We start from the raw sequence: 20,622 nt of genomic DNA, 5'->3' as shown, positions 1-20,622 counted from the left end.
ATTCCTCCTCTTTTAAACCTGAATAGAAAATGGGCCATCTCAGCATCAGTTCATCCAATGTAATAAAAACCCAGCTTGTACTGATAAAAAAAACCCCGTTGTCATGATTTTCACTGTTGTGTGTGGGAGAAGAATGGAGGCGTCACGTCCCCTCGAGATTCCCGTGAGCCAAAAGTGTAGGAGAGAGAGAGAAAGGGTGGAGGGAGGTAACCTACTCCACTTCCTCCGTCCTCCTGCAGAGGAAACGCAGCTCTCCTCCTCCTTCAACACTCATTCCGGTGTGTGTGTGTGTGTGTGTGTGTGTGTGTGTGTGTGTGTGTGTGTGTGTGTGTGTGTGTGTGCGCGCGCCAAACTTTGCACACGTGTTCTGATACAGACAAGAACCGGCCAGCGAGCATCCCTCACTCTCTGCTGCAGGATCTCTGCCGGTTGCCATGGTAACAGGTAACGGCAGGGATCGGGTCTGGGGAGGAATACCATCATCAAGGACGCCCTTCAGAGCAAATCGTTTATGGTTTCAAACCATTAAAAGGACTGGACTGAATTGTAGTTTATATATTTTAAACAATATTATCGGCGTACAACTTCAAAGTGAAGTGGAGTGAAGCCAATGCTGTAGTGCCTTAAACTTGCATTATCTCTTCTGGGAATCAGGGGGCGACTCCTCTGGTTGCAAAAAGAAGTCCGATTGTATAGAAGTCTATGAGAAAATGGTCCTACTTCTCTCTAATGGCCACCAGGGCGCGACTCCTCTCTGGTTGTATAGAAGTCTATGAGAAAATGGTCCTACTTCTCTCTGCTGGCCACCAGGGGGCGACTCCTCTCTGGTTGTATAGAAGTCTATGAGAAAATGGTCCTACTTCTCTCTGCTGGCCACCAGGGGGCGACTCCTCTCTGGTTGTATAGAAGTCTATGAGAAAATGGTCCTACTTCTCTCTGCTGGCCACCAGGGGGCGACTCCTCTCTGGTTGTATAGAAGTCTATGAGAAAATGGTCCTACTTCTCTCTTGATGTATTATCTCAGTAAACATTGTAAACATGAGTTTATGGTCTCAATCTCTAGTTTCAAGTCTTCTTCAATCCAGCATGATGTTCATTTAGTACATTATGGTCCATTTAGAGTCCAACAGACCAGAAAGCAGGGGATGCTTTAAGGCAGGAACACACCGGCCCAACCGTGAACGTCCAACGTCTGAAGCGTTTGGAGAGGCTCAGACGAGGTCGGGAACACATATGTTTGGTGGGTACAGCTGCGTCGGAAGCTTTCGGAGCCGTGCGGACGTTGTCTGATCAGACTGAGCATGCGAAGTCTGAGGAGGTGGGCTGTTGGACGTCTGAGCCATTGGATACTCTGATTGGCGGTGTGCTAGCGAATCAGAGTATCCAATGGCGGTGTGTGGGCGGGGCGGAAGTGACGATGGTAAACTCTGTATTACTCGTTCCCTACTGAGACGAAGTCTTCGTAAAATAATGAGCCCGAGAGCACACAACGCGAGTGTCACCCTAGCCAGAGTCATCTTTACAGAAATGCCAAGTATTTAGTCCACAAAGGTCTTATCGAGTCGAACGAATACTGAACCAAGACTGTGTGTGCATTGTTTTTATCTGCACTCCGTTCCGTCATTTCCTGTTTTCCTGTTTTGGAGTACTGGCACGAGACTAGCGCCACCCGCTGTTAAGGAGGCTTATTGCATCTCGCGCAAGCGCATAACGTACACGCTGCTGTGGTGTCGGAAGCACGTCGAAGCGGTGTGTACAACGCAACTTTTCTGCCGAACGGGTCAGACGAGACGCAACAGAGTGGGCGGAGAGTGGTCGGATAAGGCAGTTGGACGTCTGGGCGGTGTGTAGGGGCCTTTAGTCAGTCTGTGTTTCTGTGCAAAACCACATGGCAGGGTCTTCTTGATGAGGAAGGATGATAAGAGGGGAAGACAGGAAATGAACGAGGTGGAAGTATAGAGTGGGAGATGGAAAGAGAAGATATGCTGCATTACGGTTATTGTTGACTACGAGTAGGAGGACAGATTTGATGTCTTTGCATTTATGCATGCGAGATGAGAGTCCTGAGTCAGCCAGCGTTGTCTCTTAAAGGGGAACGCCGCCTAAATTAAGAATTCAAATATGTTAATGCCATGGCCTAAGAGAGTCCAATACATTAAAAACATGAGCTAGTCCCCCTCAGGGCCAGAAACCAGAGCAGGAAGTCGCAAACTTGTGATGTCATAAAGTCCACATGACGTCTTAACTCTGCAGCCTGACTGTTAGGTAACGTCTTCTGCTGCCATCTAGTGTTGAAGATGTGACGCTGATTGTGATTTCGCTGTGTGCACTGTACGGCCAAAAGTATGCGGACACCTCTGTTTTTCATGATTCTGGTTGGTTACAGTTAAAAATGACATCATCCCATTTTATTTTAGCGTGCTTCCAACTTGATGGAGCTTTGATTTCCTCTTCTGCAACCAGGTTACTTTAAATGACTTTGTTTCTATACAATTTATCTATTTGTATACTTAGATTTGACATTGTTTGGCATTCTGTGGACATCTTCATTTTACAGGAAACACATTTCTTTACTGTGCATATGATGATAAACTCTTTGAATGTTGAATATTGGATCTTAAATCTTGTGGAACGCTTCAAACCAGAAGAGTTGAGGCTGTAGCAGCAAATGAAAACCATCTTTTTAGAACAATCACGTGTGGGTGTACTGTTTGATCTTATGTTACATTATATTGTTTATTAAGAATGTATTCTTGATCATTCACCTGCAGAGAAAAGTGGCTTCTTTGCGAAAAATGCCAACAATCCTGCAATGTACATCTACAAATGTATATATATAACCGTGAACAGTGAGTTTAAAGGATGCCAGACGGCTGCATCCAGTGAAAGTTGCTGTTGCAACCAGTTGCTCGGGTTAGTTTGTCTGCAGGTTTGTTCTCTTTTTTGGATTTGTCCCTGTCTTATTTGCTCCCTTATATTAAACAGGAAGTAGTGACCTTCTTCAAGGGTAGAGATAAGAAACAGAACAAACTAATGCACGCCTGCTGCACGCACACATTGACAGATTATCACGGCATCTGTTTGCCCACCGATAGTCACGTCCAGCTGGACAGCCTGGGCCATGCACGGGACGGAGGGGGACATTTCTCCTCCTGTATCTTACGATAATAACGGCACGCTTCAGGGGAAGACAATGAGGAGGTTATCTACGTCCATTGATCTCACTCTTGCTTTACCCATCTGTTGTGCTATCAATTTTTTCAGCACAAAGTGCTTCTCGAGAAATCCATGCAGGTGCGGTCCAATCATCATCATGCCGCTTACATCATCTCTAGAAATCACGACTGAAAAGTGAATCCTGGTGTTTTTAACAGCAGGAAGAGTGCATAACAAGCGTGGGTTAAAGGACAAACACGTGCACGTGTCTTGTCTCATGGTTGTGCATGAACGATCATCTCTTTATGGTCGTTCTCTGGGAACACGATATGTGGAGGGATAATGGACCAAGATTGGAAAGCCAATAAGGGAAACAAGCCTTTAAAGTCAGCTTGTGGCGTCTATTTATTATTAAATGTTCAATATTTAGGTTCTAATTTGAATATAGCCTGTTTAGGTTTCTGTCTTGCTGTTGCACCGGTGTTGTAATGCTGTGTTGTAATGCTGCCATATTTGCCTGTAATGAATTTATATTATAAAAATAAGAAGAAAAATTGCTTTTGCATAATAATGTGCTTTACAGATTAACAGTAAATAAAGTAGTTATAGAATTAGCTGCACCAAGATCAGATACAACATTAACACAATATTAAGATTACACAATAATCACCACAAGGCTATTACATTTATATATACATTTATATTATATAGGCTATATTATATATATATATATATATATATATATATATATATATATATATATATATATATATATATATATACACACACACACACACACTTACTTCTAGAGAGCTGTTACCTTTTAGACTACTTAAAAAAATCACTTTTGTTCTCTTCAAGTGATCACGATATCTTTCATGTTTGCTGTCGTGATGAAGTAATTTGATAGAGAGAGAGAGAGAGAGAGAGAGAGAGAGAGAGAGAGAGAGAGAGAGAGAGACGCCTATAAATACCGAGCGGAGCCCGCAGCCACAGCCATCACCACCGGAGGGGTCCGAGTGAGTCCAGTTCGCCGGCAGCAGTCGCCTCTCCTCGGGTTGGACAGCTGCCTGCTCCGGGTCTCATCACCCATGTCTCCGTCGGAGCGTCCCAACGCGGTCCGGCTGGTCTTCCTCGGGGCGGCCGGGGTCGGCAAAAGCGCGCTCATCCGCCGCTTCCTCCACGACCGCTTCGAGCACAAGTACACGCGCACGGTGGAGGAGCTCCACGTGCTCGAGTACGACACCGCGGGCGCGGGCAAGATGCGCCTGGAGATCATGGACACGAGCGGCAGCTACTCCTTCCCGGCCATGCGCGAGCTCAGCATCCGACACAGCGACGCGTTCGCGCTCGTGTACGCGGTGGACGACGCCGCGAGCCTCGAGGAGGTGCGGCGGCTCCGCGGCGAGATCCTGGAGCTGCGGGGCGGCAAGAGCGCGCCCATCACCGTGGTGGGCAGCAAGGCGGACCTGACAGACACGGAGGGGCGCGTGCTGCTGGCGGCCGACGTCATGGCCACGGTGGAGGACGAGTGGGACGCCAACTTCGTGGAGGCGTCCGCGCGCACCGGTGGCAACGCGGTCGGGGTGTTTCGCGCGCTGCTGCAACAGGTGAACCTGCCGCACCGGCTGAGCCCGGCGGTTTGCAGGCGCAGGGACACGCTGCCCAGACCGGCGGTCAAGAAGAAACCACCACTGAAGAAGATCAACAGCTGCATCCTGTCATAGTGACGTCACCTGACGTTGATGGTGGACTCTGCAGCTGGACTGCTCGCGCTCAGGTGTTGCTGGTCATCACAGTGCTCCACCTGGTTCGTCCAGGTGGACAGAAATATGAAACTTGTTCATGAGAACCCGGATGTGGAAAGCACTTTACACGTGTTAAAGAGTCACAGTTTTGTATACATTTTTTTAATGTGAATAAAATATGTTGTGAAGGATTTTTGTCTGTTTCATAGATTCTCAATTCAATGCACCTCAATGTAAATGAGACAACGAGTTGGTTTCAAAAGAAAAAAGTGACCCCTGTCAATTTGATTTGTAAGGCTTATTGCAGATTACTGATATGCTGCTTTTTATATTGAAGTTGGTTGAGGTGAAGCTAATTCTGCTTAAACAATCTATTGCATCGTCATTCAAATTGGCTTAATAGCTAAACGCAGTGGGAAAAGTACAATATTTCCCTCAGAGATGCAAAAACATACATCTAACATAAAATAGAAATACTCAGGTAAAAGTACAAGTATCCCACATTGTACCCCTTGAAAAATATAAAAAAAATACGTTATTCACCCCTCATTCCTGCTCGTTGTTTAGTCCCCAGTTCAACTTTGAGTTTATACTTTATAAAGACAATAACATTTCATCATGAAGGAAAGAAAAGTGGTTCTGATTTCAGTATGTTTGGTTATGAAAAAGGTGTTTGATAATTTAGCCTTGTTCTACAATTGCTGTAGGATTTTGGGTATATGAGCTATAAGAGAACCACATTTAACTAGCTATGGTGCCTTCAGGGTTCCTGAGAATAAAAGGGATTTCTCCTTGTCTCACACACACACACACACACACACACACACACACACACACACACACACACACACACACACACTGTCAAGTGAAACAAAGGGGATAAACAAGCCCACGGATCTCATGGTCTTTTCATTCATCTGCAGCTCTCTTCATCCACTTATTCTCCTCTTATCTTCCTCTACTTATCTACTCCGGATGTGACACTCTTGAGGGCACCTGAACATCAAAACAGAAGAAATTAGTCGTGCTGCTGTTGAAATACGGCTCACTCTGTTTTGTTACAAACATGATGGCGAGGATGTTATATAAAACCTCATATTGTTTAAAAAAAGAGAGTCTGGTACTGCACAAATGCTGCAGGAAGGAATTTATTTTCCATTTGCACATTGGTGTTTTTGCTACTTCCTCAGCCATTTAAATGAAGAAAATGGGGATTATTATTGTTTAAATCACATGTCACACATTAAGAAAACAAATAGGAAATCAAAATAAAGAATAATACAAATATAAAAGTACAAATAGAGTGTGTGAAATGCATTGGCTCAGCAGTTTTCAGCACCCATGCCCCGTGACCCATTTTCACTTGGACTATAGCCACTTATAAGCTTTTTGATAATGATCTTTATTATCCTGTTTGATTATGCTAAAGGTATAATAACGATAATGATCGTCATTATCAGTTGCAGAATGAGAAGGAGTGGCAGCGGGCTAATAAAAGTTATAATGGTTGCAGAAGTACAAACACAACGCCCACAGGGCACAGGAATACCAGTGAGTTAATAGATACTGTAGATAGTGGCAGTCCCACGCAATATAACCACGCCCCCTTCACACTGTACTTCATCAAATGCTGCCCCCTGCTGGAGAAAACAAATCAACCCCAATGCCTCATGCTCACAACTTGTTAGAGCTTTTATATAAGTACAAGTACAGATCAAAAGACTCAACACTCACCTGTTCAGACTTCACCTCGACTCAAAAAAAAGTTCTTACCTATAGCACTTTGATCATAGTACTGTTGTACTTAAGGTACTACTTTACTCAGAAGAGGACCTAACACTTGTTTCTATTTTTGACCTCTTACTTTATCGGCAATGATATGTTGTGGTTCCTTTCTTTCGACAAATGTACTTGTTATAAGTCGCTTTAGACAAAAGCATCTGCTAAATGCCCTAAATGCATTTTTAATGTTAATTTAACTACTGCCGGTTGAGTAGATTAACATTAACTCTTCATGGGTTTTTAAGTATTAAATTCAGATCTGAAAAGTTACTTGTATCGCCTCTTATAGCTGTCACATGAAAACACTTCATGGTGAAGTATAGCCAAGTAGAGTAAAAAGTGTATTCAAGGATTTCAGTAAATGTACTTAGTTGAATAAATATGTGCTCCTCAAAAATACTTTCACTTTTTGACTGTGAAGTACTTTTTTGCAAAGGCGTTTTTTACTTAAATACAACGTTACATGGACGTTTGAAGTTGTAGTTACATTACTCGGTGCTACAGCAACTTTAACTCGAGTAAATCATTTAAGTAATTTAAATAGCTTCCCTCGCTAATCTGTGTGCTCGACAAACGTTTGCTTAAATCCCCACTTCCGCCTTGTACTGTGTCTTTAAGAATGGGACGAGCGACTCAACCGGCATTCAGCCAATCAGATCGCAGCATCTAACTTTCTCGCACGGCGATTGGCTGTTTCTTTTCGCAAGCGCTTTTTTTCCCACGATGCTTTGCTGCGCCGCTCCGAATTCAAATCGAGCGGACCAATCAGAGGCCGCAGTAACGAGCGAGGCAGCTTTTTAAATTTTGTACCAGAGGCTGTTGTCAAAAAGGGCAGGACGAGGACGGAGCAACGCCGCGGCCACCGAGGGACGAGTCCGGCGATTAGTTTCACGTCAGCTTTTTATTTAAATCTCCAACTTCGCGTACGTTATTTGTTTTTATCGCTAGAGTCACAGGTTTGAATGTCGTTCGCGTTTAAATGTGGTTAGTTTTTATTCGAAGTCGCACGCAAGTTAGCTTCGAGAGCTAAACTGTCGGTTAGCAAATACGTCGACCGTCGCAGAAATACTTAAACAATACTTAAACGCTGGAGAGTTTGACACGTTTTATTTTTAAAGACGCCCTAAGAGCACTTTATTAAAAAAAAAATGAGTGCAGCTATCGCGAAGCCGGCGAACCCGGCACACGTCGACCCTAAATCGGCTCCGCTGAAAGAGATCCCCGATGTGCTGGTGGACCCCCGCACCATGAGGAGGTACGCCAGGGGTCGCTTCCTCGGCAAAGGGGGCTTCGCCAAATGCTACGAGATCACCGACATGGAGACGAAGCAGGTGTTCGCCGGCAAAATCGTGCCCAAGTCGCTGATCCTGAAGCAGCACCAGCGGGAGAAGATGACCTCCGAGATCTCCATTCACAAGAGCCTCCATCACGCCAACGTCGTGGGCTTCCACGGCTTCTTCGAAGACGACGACTTCGTCTTTGTTGTGCTGGAAATCTGCAGGAGAAGGGTGAGTGTCAAGGGAGGAGGAGGGGGGGAGATAAATGCATGCTCACCCCGGGGTCAACCGTTATCATGACGTTGTCTTCCCAGAGGAGCTGCTTAAAGTGTATGACAAGTGATTTAATGATCAAACCACTCTCTCAGACCTCCATTATTGCCACAGTTGGTCAATCCCAAGTCCGTTTTTAAGCAAGAAAAACGAGTCACATGCTTTTAATTAATAATAATAATAATAATAATAATAATTAAAAAAAATCTTCTTTTCCATTTCAGTCCTTGCTGGAGCTGCACAAGCGTCGTAAGGCTCTGACCGAGCCCGAGGCCCGCTACTACATGACCCAGCTGCTCAAGGGGGTCCAGTACGTCCACAGCAACCGGGTCATCCACAGAGACCTGAAACTGGGCAACATCTTCCTCAACGATGACATGGAGGTCAAGATAGGTAATGTGCGACCCCTTATTCTGTTTAAAATGCAGCTACCTTGGCGTCTGTGGGAGGGAGGGAGGGGGATTTGTCACACAAACCGGTTTGACCAGTAATAAAGATACAGCAGAGCCATGATGTCACACATCCTTCCTGGATGAGCGGCTATAAAAGGCAGATGTTTAACCTTTTTCTCTCCTGAACAGATTTGTTTTCCCCTTCATGCTGCTTTACGTGCGTGTCTCCGTCTGCCTCCTAGGTGACTTCGGTTTGGCCACTAAGATCGAGTTTGATGGCGAGAGGAAGAAGACCTTGTGTGGAACGCCCAACTACATTGCTCCCGAGGTGCTCTGTAAAAAAGGCCACAGCTACGAGGTGGACGTCTGGTCGCTCGGCTGCATATTGTAAGTGTGAACAGATTGTTTTGCTATAAATGCAAAAAAACACCATGCAGATCAACATCATTGCTGCGTCCTCTCAGGTACACGTTGTTGGTGGGTCGACCCCCGTTTGAGACTTCCTGTCTAAAGGAGACGTACAACCGCATCAAGAAGAACAACTACACCATCCCCTGGGTAAGCTAGAGCGCACCACGGCCCTTCAGATTATTTTCTTTTTACAAATGTGATGTCATAACCTGGACTTTCCCCCCCTGCAGCACATCAACCCGCTGGCCACCGCTCTCATCAAGCGGATGCTGCACGCCGATCCCACCCAGAGGCCGACCATCTCTGAGCTGCAGGCGGACGAGTACTTCACGACGGGCTACATCCCCATCCGTCTGCCCACCACCTGCCTCACGGTGCCGCCGCGCTTCTCCATCGCCCCCTCCACCGCCACGGAGCTCAGCCAGAGACGCCCCCTCACCGCCATCAACAACAAAGGTAAACGTCACGGAAGGAGCTCTTTTATTTTTATTTTTTGAAATTGTTAGTTTTGTTTTGGTCTAACGTGTGAATGTTCTTTTTCAGGCGGGACGGAGAAGGTGGAAACAAAGGACGAGCCTCTGCAAATGTAAGATATTTGCACCACGTTTGTGGGGAAAAAACCTGATAATTCAGACTTCTGCCTTTTCTCATCTAACTGTTGTGACTTGTGTGTGTTTTAGGGAGCCTGAGCCCGCAGAGTGCCACCTGAAAGACCTGCTGCAGCAGCTCAACAGCATCATCGCCGCCAAGCCTGCCGAGAAGGCCGTCGTCTGCCAAGGTGAGTGCAGACGCTGCGGTTCAGTCTGTTTTCTACGTTTGGATGACCCTTGTGCTCGTGTCGACGTGACTAACAAATCTTTTGTTTTGTGTGTCTAGAAGAGGCAGAGGATCCCGCTTGTATTCCCATCTTCTGGATCAGCAAATGGGTCGACTACTCTGACAAATATGGATTAGGTAAGAATTACACTGATATTCCTCATCCTGCTGCAAACTATCTGCCGACGAGGGCGACACCTTTTTTCTGAATCTTTTTGTCATTCAAGTAACAGTGCTGGAGTAAAACGCTGTAAATGTTTGACCAAGCCTCCTGCTGAAAATCCTGGAAAAACAGTATCCTCATTCGTCCGTTTCAGGTTACCAGCTGTGCGACAACAGCGTGGGCGTGCTCTTCAACGACTACACGCGTCTCATCATGTACACGGACGGAGACAGCCTGCAGTACATCGACAAGACGGCGGCCGAATCCTACCTCAGCGTGCGCTCCTTCCCGTCCGCCCTGAACAAGAAGGTCAGTGGTTGAAACTCCCGTTCACTTACTCACTTGTGTCCATATCACGCTGTGGATTCTTATGCGCTTGTCCTCTTCTTCTAGATAACGTTGCTGAAATATTTCCGTAACTACATGAGCGAGCACCTGCTGAAGGCCGGCGCCAACATGGCGCGGCGGGACGGCGACGAGCTGGCACGGCTGCCCTACCTCTCCCTCTGGTTCAGGACCAAGAGCGCCATCGTGTTGCACCTCACCAACGGCACCGTTCAGGTCAACTTCTTCCAGGTGAGACGGACGCCGCATCCTCACAGACAGTACCGTAGATCCTCTAATATAGGCCCCGAGGGCATCGCGGCCCAGGCCTTTTATTGGAAGGCGGTCAGAATTAGAGACGGGCCTCTATTTCTATTTGAGCAAAACGGACTACCAGTAGAATTAATTAAAACGAGATTTTGTGTCTATATAGCAGCTCGCTCCCCAGAGCGCTCTGCAGCATATTCCAGCACTTTCTCTTTGAACTCGATGTCAAATGTTGGTCTCCTCTTTGGCTCCTCAGCTGCCATCTTAAACAACGTTAGCCCTATGCCTTAGCCTACTGGTGACAAACATTGCCCCCCTGTGGTACTTGCATGTTACTATCACAAGCATAATGTTGAGGCCTGAGAAAAACGTTGGTTCTAATAATAGCCCCGCCCCACCGGCCAATGTCGGCCGCTAATGGAATACAGGCCTATATTAGAGGATTTACGGTATCTTATTTTTTTGTTGTAATATTTGTTTTTAATTGGCGTTGCTTTGGCTGTTGAATACAATTCCCTGACCCCCCCGTGTTTCCGTTGACCCCGCCCCCCCCTCCCACTCCCAGGACCACACCAAGCTGATCCTGTGCCCGCTGATGAACGCGGTGACCTACATCGACGAGAAGCGAGAGTTCCGCACCTACAAGATGTCTCTGCTGGAGGAGTTCGGCTGCAGCAAGGAGCTGGCCAGCCGCATCCGCTACGCCAAGCTCATGGTGGAGAAGCTGCTGGAGAGCAAGCCGGCGCCCGCCGCGCGCTAAGCCACGCCTTTCGAATCACCGGCCGCTCCGAGGACTGAACACACACTCTCCTGTATTTTATTATTGAAGGGTTGCAGTGTGGTGCTTTTTGTCATCTGCGCCCTGAAAACTCCGTTTTTCTACACGATTCGTTGGATTTCAGTCTCTAAGCCACTGATTTTTATCCCTTTTTTCTTACTGTTAGAAATTCTTAACTTTCTCGATGAAGCCTTAATCTTGACAAACGCGTTCCTGCTGATGTGATGGAAGACGGCTGCAGACACGTTGACCCTGTAGACGCGTACGAACCCCCAGATTCCTCTCTGAGTCTCCTTGTTCTGTCTGTTTTTATCTGTGTTGTATGTGGAGATGGACCATGTTTATACGTCTTCATCATGCACATTCTTCCTGTAGTTTTTTTACTCTTTTGTAAGTCTATTTTGGACGTCTTGTACTTTTTCAACAAGATGTGCAAACTTGTACATACTGCCGAATATGCATACGTGTTGTAAAGATGGTTTAATTTTACCCAAGTTTAAATAAAGATTATCTTGATCTTGACAACTTCAGTGTTTCTGTAATATTTGCTGCTCATGGTGAACGCTCCAGGAAAGCGACCTCATGGTGAGATCGTCCTTGTAAAGATTTATTTTAATGCACCATGTTGACCCGTTAAAAACCAAGTGTGATCAAACTGGTGCTGATTTAAAGGGCTGCTCCACTCAAATTACATAACCTTTTCACACTTATAACATTCACTGATGTGATCATACAGGTGGAACTGTCTGCATGGTTAAATACCATTATTTGGAGGAAATTACCCTTTTAATTAAGTAAAACCAACAACCATGGAAGTAATTTCCTACACAGATTTGGCCATTTTAAAACATCTCTCATGTAGATCGACCTCCACCATTTTTCACAAATCCTAGATAATAACCTCAGGAGATTCACTATGAAAATTCAACATTATACTTCATTAGCAGATTAATTTGATTCAGATGCAGTAAAACTTTGTGTCTCAGGATGAGCTGATTTTAACTATCAAAATACAAATATCTATATGGCCATATATATTAGCAGAATCGTAGCATCAGAATATGTTTTACTTTTATTATTGAAGGTTTGATTTTGTTTTGCACAAGCAAACATTGATGAATTTATGCATTTTCCTGGCCTTTGTGTGACTGTTGTGCCAAAGCAGTTAAATGTTTTAGTCAAAGAGCTGCTGTGCCGAGTTTTGAGAATTGTGGGAAATCTTATTTACATTTTTGATGCTTAAAAAAAAGCATTTCCTAACTGCCCGCTTTGATAAATGATATATATATATCTATCTAAGGTGGTCCACTTTAGCAAAATAAAAGCAGACAACAGAATTCACAAACGTTTAATGTTTAAAACAAACTTCTTTTTCTTTAAATATCAGGACGTATTCAAGTAAGGAACGGTGAAAACAGCAGCAGCAGTAATTAAACACTTGTGTGACACTTGGGCTCTAAAATCAGTGTAGACGTTTCCAAAAAGCTGGAAGAAAACAATTTATATTGTTTTCTAAATACCAGAAGGCCAGCATGTGTTAGTCCTTAATGTTAGTACGTTGAGGTAACAGAGATGCTGCTGTTTCTGAAAGTGGAATTTCCTGACGCTGAAATGCTTGAAGGGAAGTCACAGACCCACATGTGACATTGAAGTATTTTAAAAAAAAGGTTAAAATCTTCATGAACATTCATACGGCGACAGACGTTTAAGAAGTGTTTAATATGAAGTCTGACAGCCGGTGTAGCGGTGCAGCGTGACGTCTCCGTTGTGATGGCCCGCCACCAGCGTGCCCCCGGGTCCCCATCGAGCCAGCTGCCAGCCTTCGGTCTCGGGGGCCGCCACCGTCCTCGGGGTGCCGCGGAGCCCGAGCTCCCACACACACACACAGCCACGCTGACTCAAACCCACCACGCTGCAGCCGTCCACGTCGGCCTCACACAGCCTGCAGAGACCACGGACGGAGGGAGAATGTTACGTTTGCAGGAGCGACGGCGATAACACAAACACATCGGGCTTCATCTCACCTGCCGGACCAGGATCCGGGCGGAAACAGCCGCGTCGCCAACGCAGACTTCCCACTCACAGGGTTGACGGCAACCAAGGAGAACAGGGCGGCCGCTTTCCTTTCCTCTTCCTTCTCTCTGGCCTCCTCCTCCAGGGAGCTGAGCAAGCGGTGCTGCAGCAGGACGAATAACACTCCCTGTGCACCAACATCATGCACACACAAATGAGTCAAATCATCTGAAGAGTGACGACAACAACTGCCCCCCCCCCTTAGACAGCAAACCAGCTTACACAGCAGGAGTATCCCCGGAGAACGGCCATGTGTGATAAACCAGCTCCCAGGATGATTCTCCGCAGCAGCTGTCCGCTCTTTAAGTTCCTGGAGGCCAGAAGACACATTCAGCTGTTACCATGTTATTCATGCAGAGGATCATATAGCCCGTTAATGTTTGCACAAATAATACACACAAATAATTAAATCCAAGCTGAAAACACACCTTTTACTTCCTTCCTTCCCTGCATTGTGGATATATATATATATATTTATATATGTGTGTGTGTGTGTGTGTGTGTGTAAATAATATTTGTCAATCCCAGATGAAGTTGTCTAAAAAAAATTTTTAATTAAAATTTTAAATGTAATTAATTTTAAAATAAAGGCAAAATGAGTGGAGAGTTGAAACCATGACCAGCACTTGTATTGCATGAAAATCAAAACCTTAGTAAAGCAAGATCTTTGATCATTGAGGTGGAAACTGAAACGTTAATTAAATAAAAACACATTATGGACGTCTCCGTTACAATCGTGCTTACCAGACAAATAGGCGTCCGCCTTCATCCGAGCCAACCAGAGCGTCTGGAAGTCCGTCTACCGGAGCGAGATCCCCGACGCAAACGCCGGGAGACACGAGAGGCAAAGAGCTCGGTGTGCTGAAACAGAGACACCCATATATATATATATATATATATATCTATATATATATATATATATATATATATATATATATATATATATATATATATATATATATTGAGGAAACAAGCGATAGTGAATGAACACAAGGCCAACGCCGTGTTACCTGGCGCTGTCTGACAGCGTGAACACCTGCAGGATGGAACCGGTTGCCGATTGGACGGAAGCGACCACTCTGGACTTGGACACGCCCACAACAGCCTGGACGACGCCCTCACAGAGCAGCACTTGTAGGAGGCGGCAGCACGACAGCATCCTGTGCAACACAGACACACTCGAGCTCAACAGAACACATTCGTCATGTTCATAAATAAAATTAAAAGATATAAATCCTCAGTTTAGCAGCTAAATTCTCGTCCAGACGATCGGCCGAAAATGTGGAACGATATCTGGAGTATTCACCTCACTTCTCTGATTTCCAACTGACCCAGAGTCACACACATCAGCCCGGCAGCATCCGGGACAGGAAACACATTGATTACCGGCTGTAGACAAAAACAGAAATGTATGAAATATATATATATAATTATTAGGGCCGTCAAACGATACAAAATAAACATCATTTAATGTGGATTAGTCATGATTCTTTACCATTTGAAATTCCCATTTTCTCTAGATAAAATAGATCCGACCCCCCCTTCATTACTTAACTAACTTCATTATTTAACTTCACGGCGTTTCCAGGTGAAGCCCAGAAGAATTAAATAAAAAGGTAAGGAAAAGTCTCTGTATCTGCTCTGAAAAAGTCACTAAACATAACGATATTGAGTTTACAATCATATGCAGACTTGAAAAGCTGGAACCAGTGAGTGTACGGTATTTGTCCTCGAATGCTGACCAATCAATGAATCTAATGTCAGGACAGCTGAGTCATTTGCCATCTTCCGAAAAAGGCTCAAGACTCACCTGTTCAGACTTCACCTTGACTCTACATAGCATGACCCACTAACACCCTCCCTCGACACCCTCCCCCCCCCCCCCAAAAAAAAAAAAACCCTTACCTATAGCACTCTGATCTTAGCACTGTTGCTCTTGAAATACTTTACTCAGATGAGGACCTAACACTTGTTCTATTTTTAGCTCTTACTGCATCGGCAACGATACGTCGTGGTTTCTTTGTTTCCTTCTCTTGACAAATGTACTTATTGTAAGTCGCTTTGGACAAAAGCGTCTGCTAAATGACCTAAATGTAAATGTAAATGTAAATCTAATACGCGTCCATGCATTTGCACGTCATACGCAGCCACACACTCGCCTCGTCGAAGGCCCAGGTGTGTGTTAAGCTCCAATCAGAAGCTGCAGTCTGACTCCAGAGACACACGGCCCACGCTCCGGCTGCTGCCACGCACAGACCACCTGAGGATCTGGGCAGGCAGCATGCATCCACCAGAGAGCCTCCTGCTGGGGCCTGAACGAACACACACACACACACACACACACACACACACACAGTTACTCACTCTAGAAATGCTGCATACACACATTTCCTCTGTCCGTAATTGCTGACTTTGATTTGCACAATGTGTACAACCTTTTACCTTCAGTGTGTGTGTGCATCTCATCGTGTGTTCCTCCGCCGGTCCAGCTGATCCCCGAGACGGCGTGATGGGAGGTGTCGGGCATTTAGGAGGAGCAGCCGTCTGGGACTGGTCCTCTGTACACAGCAGCTCAGATGAGGCCTGGATGTGAGCGGCGGCAGCAGGGGTCGGCTGGCTGAGACAGGGAGAAAGAGGCGGAGGGGAGAGGACCTGGGTGGATGGGCTATGAGGGGGAGGCAGGGTGAGAGCCGGGGCAGAGGGAGAGGAGGTCAGAGGGAGGGTGGCAGAGACGAGGTGGGGGCTGAGTCCTAGCGATGGGAGCGCGGGGCTGGACGGGAGAGCCGAGGAGGCCAGGTGAGGAGTTGTGAAGGGGCAGAGTGCCGACGCCAGACGAGGACTCAACACGAGCTGAGAGTGGGATTTGCGGTGCGTGTGGTTTTGATTTCCCCCCGATCCGTCTCCGGTAGGACTCGTGGTGGGTTCCGAGGATTCCTTTGAATCTGTAGCAGGAGATTTCACGTGCAGGTGCTGCACAGGAGCTTCGCTGTCATCACATAACTGTACAGCGGTGCGGCTGCTGGAAAGCTCCTCAGGGGTTTTCTGTTGAGGGAAATCAAAAGAACGTGTCTCCGTGAAAGCTCTGTCTTCTCTTTGGTGGCTGGTAGACCTCTGATCCTCCGAAGGACAATTTGCTTGTTCTTCTGATGAGGAAGACTCTTTTATTTCAGGTTCCTCTGAGTGCCTGATCACTAAATCATCCACTTTGCCCTCAGGCGTGTTTGTGAAGTTGACGTGAGGCTGTGGATTGACGGGAGTGTGTGTGCTGCTGGCTGAGACGCTACTCTGGCCATGAGAATTCAGAATCACAGTTTCTCGTTCTACGTATCCATCGACGTGATCGGCGGCACGATCGCGAACCACCGATTCTGTTGACGTGGTGTGAACCTCACACTCTGGCTGAAGGTTTTCAGTTTGCTGCTCTCCACAGATTTCAGTGCCATCTTGTACAGGCGACAACACATCTACAAGCTTGTCTACGCATTGTGAAGCAGCTTTAATGGGATGGGGTGAATTTGAGATGGTGGGCGTGAGGCTGAGCGGGAGCAGAAGGGGCATCGCTGCTTCACAGCGAGTGTCGAACCACCGGCTGCTGCTGCTGCGTGTGTTGTAGGACGGCGACGTGAAACGTTCAACTCCTGAATCCATAGCGACTTGGCGGAGCTTGTGCAGCTTCAGGGAGGCAAACTGTTCATCGGGGAGATGGAAGTCTTGTGGAATGTCAAAGTTGACTATTTTGTTGACCAGCGAACCGGAGGGCAGAGAGGGGAGAGGAAGCAGAGACGTTTGGGCAGCTGGAGAGGAGGGCAGGAGGAGAGATCGCCAGTTTGCTGCGCCTGCAAGACACAAAGTGAAATGATAATAATGAATGGGAAACATGTAGACATCTTCATTTTCTATCTTTCTCTACACACGAGTCACAATACAAGCCTTACTTCTACTCATCTGTGTGGATCCGTTAGTGTTGCTGCTGCTTTTCACAAAGATGGGAAAGAAATTCACCGGATGTCCAGAGGCGGAGCTAGACTGAGCCCCGTTGACGCCAGCAGAGGGCGGAGCCAGGCGGTGGTTGGACGCAGGCAGGGGGTCGTCCTGCACTGGAACAGGCTTTGTTCCATCAGCTCTATGGAGAGACGGGGAGGAAGGAACCAGGGAGCCGGTGGGCTGGGGACCATCGGAGGTTTGTCCAAGGCCGAGTTGATGGGGGTCTAAACTAGGAGAGCATCGTGGGATCCGAGGGCTCCCTCTCCCCCTCCCCCTTCTCTTCCTCCGACCCCTTCCTGGACGAGCAGCAGCGACCGTGGGGGAAAAACAAGAGTCCGTGGCGATCTGACAAGCTGATAATTGATCTAAAGTCTCATCGGGGCTCTGACTGTTCAGCTCGGCAGATACGCCAGCGGACAGTGACTCCATAGAAGGACTTCCAGACGAACCTGAGTGAGTGTGTTGATCTGAACGTTCCTCATGGTGTGTGAGCCTGTTCAGTCCTCTGCCCCCCCGGCTCCTGCGACGCCGTCCCATGCTCAGCTGGGAGAGTATGATGGCCTGCATGTCAGGCTGGCTCTGTGAAAATGTCATGCGTCTTGTGGTTCGGACGTAGTACTCCGCTGGGAAAAGTAGTCCTTCCACTAGAGTACAAGAGTCCAGGAGACTCACGCCCTTCACGTCATGCTTTTCTACAACCATCTCACTTTTTTCTTCTGTTATTCCAGCTGTATTATCATGAATGTTTTCACTTTGTATTTTCTCTTGTGCATTTTCTTCAGAGTCTTTATTTTTGCCGTCTTCATGCATCCTTCCATCCATCTGCCCTCTACTATTTCCACCTTCCTCTGTCTCATTTCCTGCACCATCTTCAGTGTGTAAAACAGCGTTGCAGCATGTGAGCAACAAAGAGGTGGACTCTGATTCTTTTCCCCCGTCAGCTGTGAGCTCGGTCTCTTTCTCCTTCCGTTCTTGTCCTTGTATCTTTCCTCCCGTTTCAGTTTTCCAGTGTGTAAGCAGCAGAGACGGAGACTCCGAGTCTGTACCAGAAAATAGTTCCTCGCTATACTTCACAGCCTCCGTTTCGACTCTCTCTTCACTTTCCTCCGCTCCAACAGTCTCCATCCTTTGACTCTGCTCCCGTCCTTCCTCGCTGTTGTCATCTGTGCTCCTGCCGGCCTCGACGCTCCTCCTTTCCCAGCGCAGGCGGCTGCGGCGAGACCTGAGGCGCAGGCCGGGGCTGGGTCTGTGACCTCCGGCTGCATCACGGCTGGGATCGAGGGCTTGTGAACAAGCGGCATCGGAGGAGAGCGGGAACCTGATCACCTGGCTCCTCCAGGGATTATCAGAATCTGCTGGACCTGGTAAAACATCAGAAAACGTGTGAATTATAACTTCTTATTACAGTGAGGAATGTCATTTTGTTTTGGGACAGCAATTTGGGTGTCAGAAAAACGGCATAATACAGAGGAAGAAAACATTTATATATTTACATATACATACACACCAGGAACCCACAAGCACACAGACAAAAATAATAATTACACTAATTAGGAGGAACAGCGAATGACAACACCAGGATCTCTGACACACCAGACCCTTTGCATCCACAACGGATAACTTTACATTATAACTCAAATCTGCCCTGTGGAAGATATTTAATTCCTGTTCTTTGCAGCTGATTAGCACAGGCTCACCTCCAGTCACGGTCACCTCTATGCTTGGCGCTGTCCCATCGGGGGCGTCGAGTCTCAACGCAGATGGACTGAGACGGGGGTTCGATGTCACCTCTGGGTCTCTCTGGTCCTGCTGACTGACCCTGCTCCTCACGTGTGTCCGCACTGCGTCCAAACGCTCAGCACGCTGCACAAAGATCAACATGTGTGTGAGAGGAAGACACATTTTCTACCATAGGCGTATCGAGCCCGTTTTTAGGACCCCTAAAATGAGATTGTGACATTGTTAAATGCAATATTAAAAAAATAATAGTCATGTTGTTTTTCTTAATGCAAGTCCGTGTTTGACAAGCTTAAACATGGTCAAAAAACCATAGACAGGACTTATGGATCACTGGGTGCTCAGCACCCCTAAAGCTCGGTTCCTAGAATGGCCCCTGTTTTCTACACTGAGCTGACAGAAGCAAAGTCAAAGTGTGACTCTCACCTGTAGTCTCTCGGCTGTTCTCAGGTACTCCCTTTGTAACAGTGCCAACTTCCTACGAAGCTGGAGTGGGTAAAAAATAAAAAATAAAATAAAGTCGATATGTCAGCAGCAGTCTGTCAGTCACACACACATACACACATACACACACACACACACACACACATATATATATATATATATATATATATATATATATATATATATATATCAAATGTACACAGCAGGCTCACCTTTTCCTTGTCATCACAGTGCAGCGTAGTCCTCAGCTGATCCTCACAGGGCTCACTCAGCCTTCCGACACACACACACACACACACACACACACACACACACACACACACACACACACACACACACACACAGTTAAGGGTAGCTATGGCACTTATAGCTAATGGCTTATATGACACTGGGTTTAATAACGCTAGTCGCTATAAAGTTAACGTTAGCTTAGCATAGTTAGCGCACGGTGTTTACAGTTGGAATGTAGCTAATAAACGCACTTCCGTTACCAAATGCCAGCTAACCGTTTTTTTATAAACACATACGCACCTAGTTCGTTCAAACGACAACTTGTCCGCACATGTACATCAGTTATTATTTATTGAGGGGAGGGGGCAGACTTACAGTGGCGACGCCGGTGTGTCCATGGAAGGGGTTTATTTTGGTGTTCGATGAGGTCGGCTATCGATTTAGTTCCAATTTCCCGCGACTGCCAAAAACAGGCGCGAGCAGCGGAGCCCCGATGAGTCGATCGATCGGTAACAGGCGGGGGATTCAGGTAAACGTTGTACTAACTTACCTGACGTTTTGTGTCGTTCACGTCACTCCTATATTAACTAACTTTTATTTATGAAAATGTACTACAATATTGCTATATTTATGACGCAGGATATTTCTCCTTCAAGATATTAACGTTGTTGTACTTGTCACGTAAATTTACGGCCCAAAACAAGCTAGCTTACTATTTTTTCTTATTATTTTTACCCAGAGCTAGTAATTACTATAAAATCACACT

The 20,622-nt window shown here is 46.4% G+C and overlaps 3 protein-coding genes across 3 annotated transcripts; 2 read left to right on the top strand and 1 right to left on the bottom strand.

The window, feature by feature from the left end:
- Positions 1-4,185: 4,185 nt before the first annotated feature.
- Positions 4,186-5,005, top strand: rasd3 (RASD family member 3). The gene has a single exon (XM_084005717.1). It carries the CDS (start codon positions 4,248-4,250, stop codon positions 4,881-4,883), a length of 636 nt encoding a protein of 211 aa, XP_083861843.1. The 5' UTR covers positions 4,186-4,247; the 3' UTR covers positions 4,884-5,005.
- A 2,513-nt stretch (positions 5,006-7,518) lies between these two features.
- On the top strand, positions 7,519-11,912 carry plk1 (polo-like kinase 1). The gene is made up of 11 exons (XM_084005478.1): positions 7,519-8,194; positions 8,461-8,629; positions 8,871-9,015; positions 9,093-9,186; positions 9,270-9,495; positions 9,583-9,625; positions 9,720-9,817; positions 9,916-9,993; positions 10,173-10,327; positions 10,412-10,594; positions 11,175-11,912. Exons 1-11 carry the CDS (start codon positions 7,835-7,837, stop codon positions 11,367-11,369), a joined length of 1,746 nt encoding a protein of 581 aa, XP_083861604.1. The 5' UTR covers positions 7,519-7,834; the 3' UTR covers positions 11,370-11,912.
- A 997-nt stretch (positions 11,913-12,909) lies between these two features.
- palb2 (partner and localizer of BRCA2) lies at positions 12,910-20,287 on the bottom strand. Its single transcript, XM_084006091.1, has 13 exons — positions 20,232-20,287; positions 19,838-19,898; positions 19,608-19,667; positions 19,142-19,307; positions 17,396-18,805; positions 15,903-17,296; positions 15,620-15,772; positions 14,767-14,849; positions 14,471-14,620; positions 14,205-14,321; positions 13,683-13,770; positions 13,412-13,587; positions 12,910-13,329 (listed from the first exon to the last, which is right to left on the bottom strand). Exons 1-13 carry the CDS (start codon positions 20,252-20,254, stop codon positions 13,104-13,106), a joined length of 4,107 nt encoding a protein of 1,368 aa, XP_083862217.1. The 5' UTR covers positions 20,255-20,287; the 3' UTR covers positions 12,910-13,103.
- Between the last annotated feature and the right edge of the window lie 335 nt (positions 20,288-20,622).

The sequence above is a fragment of the Eutrigla gurnardus genome (genome assembly GCF_963514095.1).
Source record: "Eutrigla gurnardus genome assembly, chromosome: 3".
Classification (NCBI taxonomy): Eukaryota; Metazoa; Chordata; class Actinopteri; order Perciformes; family Triglidae; genus Eutrigla; species Eutrigla gurnardus.
Note: the sequence above shows the minus strand (reverse complement) of the source record. Positions and strands in the feature narration are given on the sequence as shown.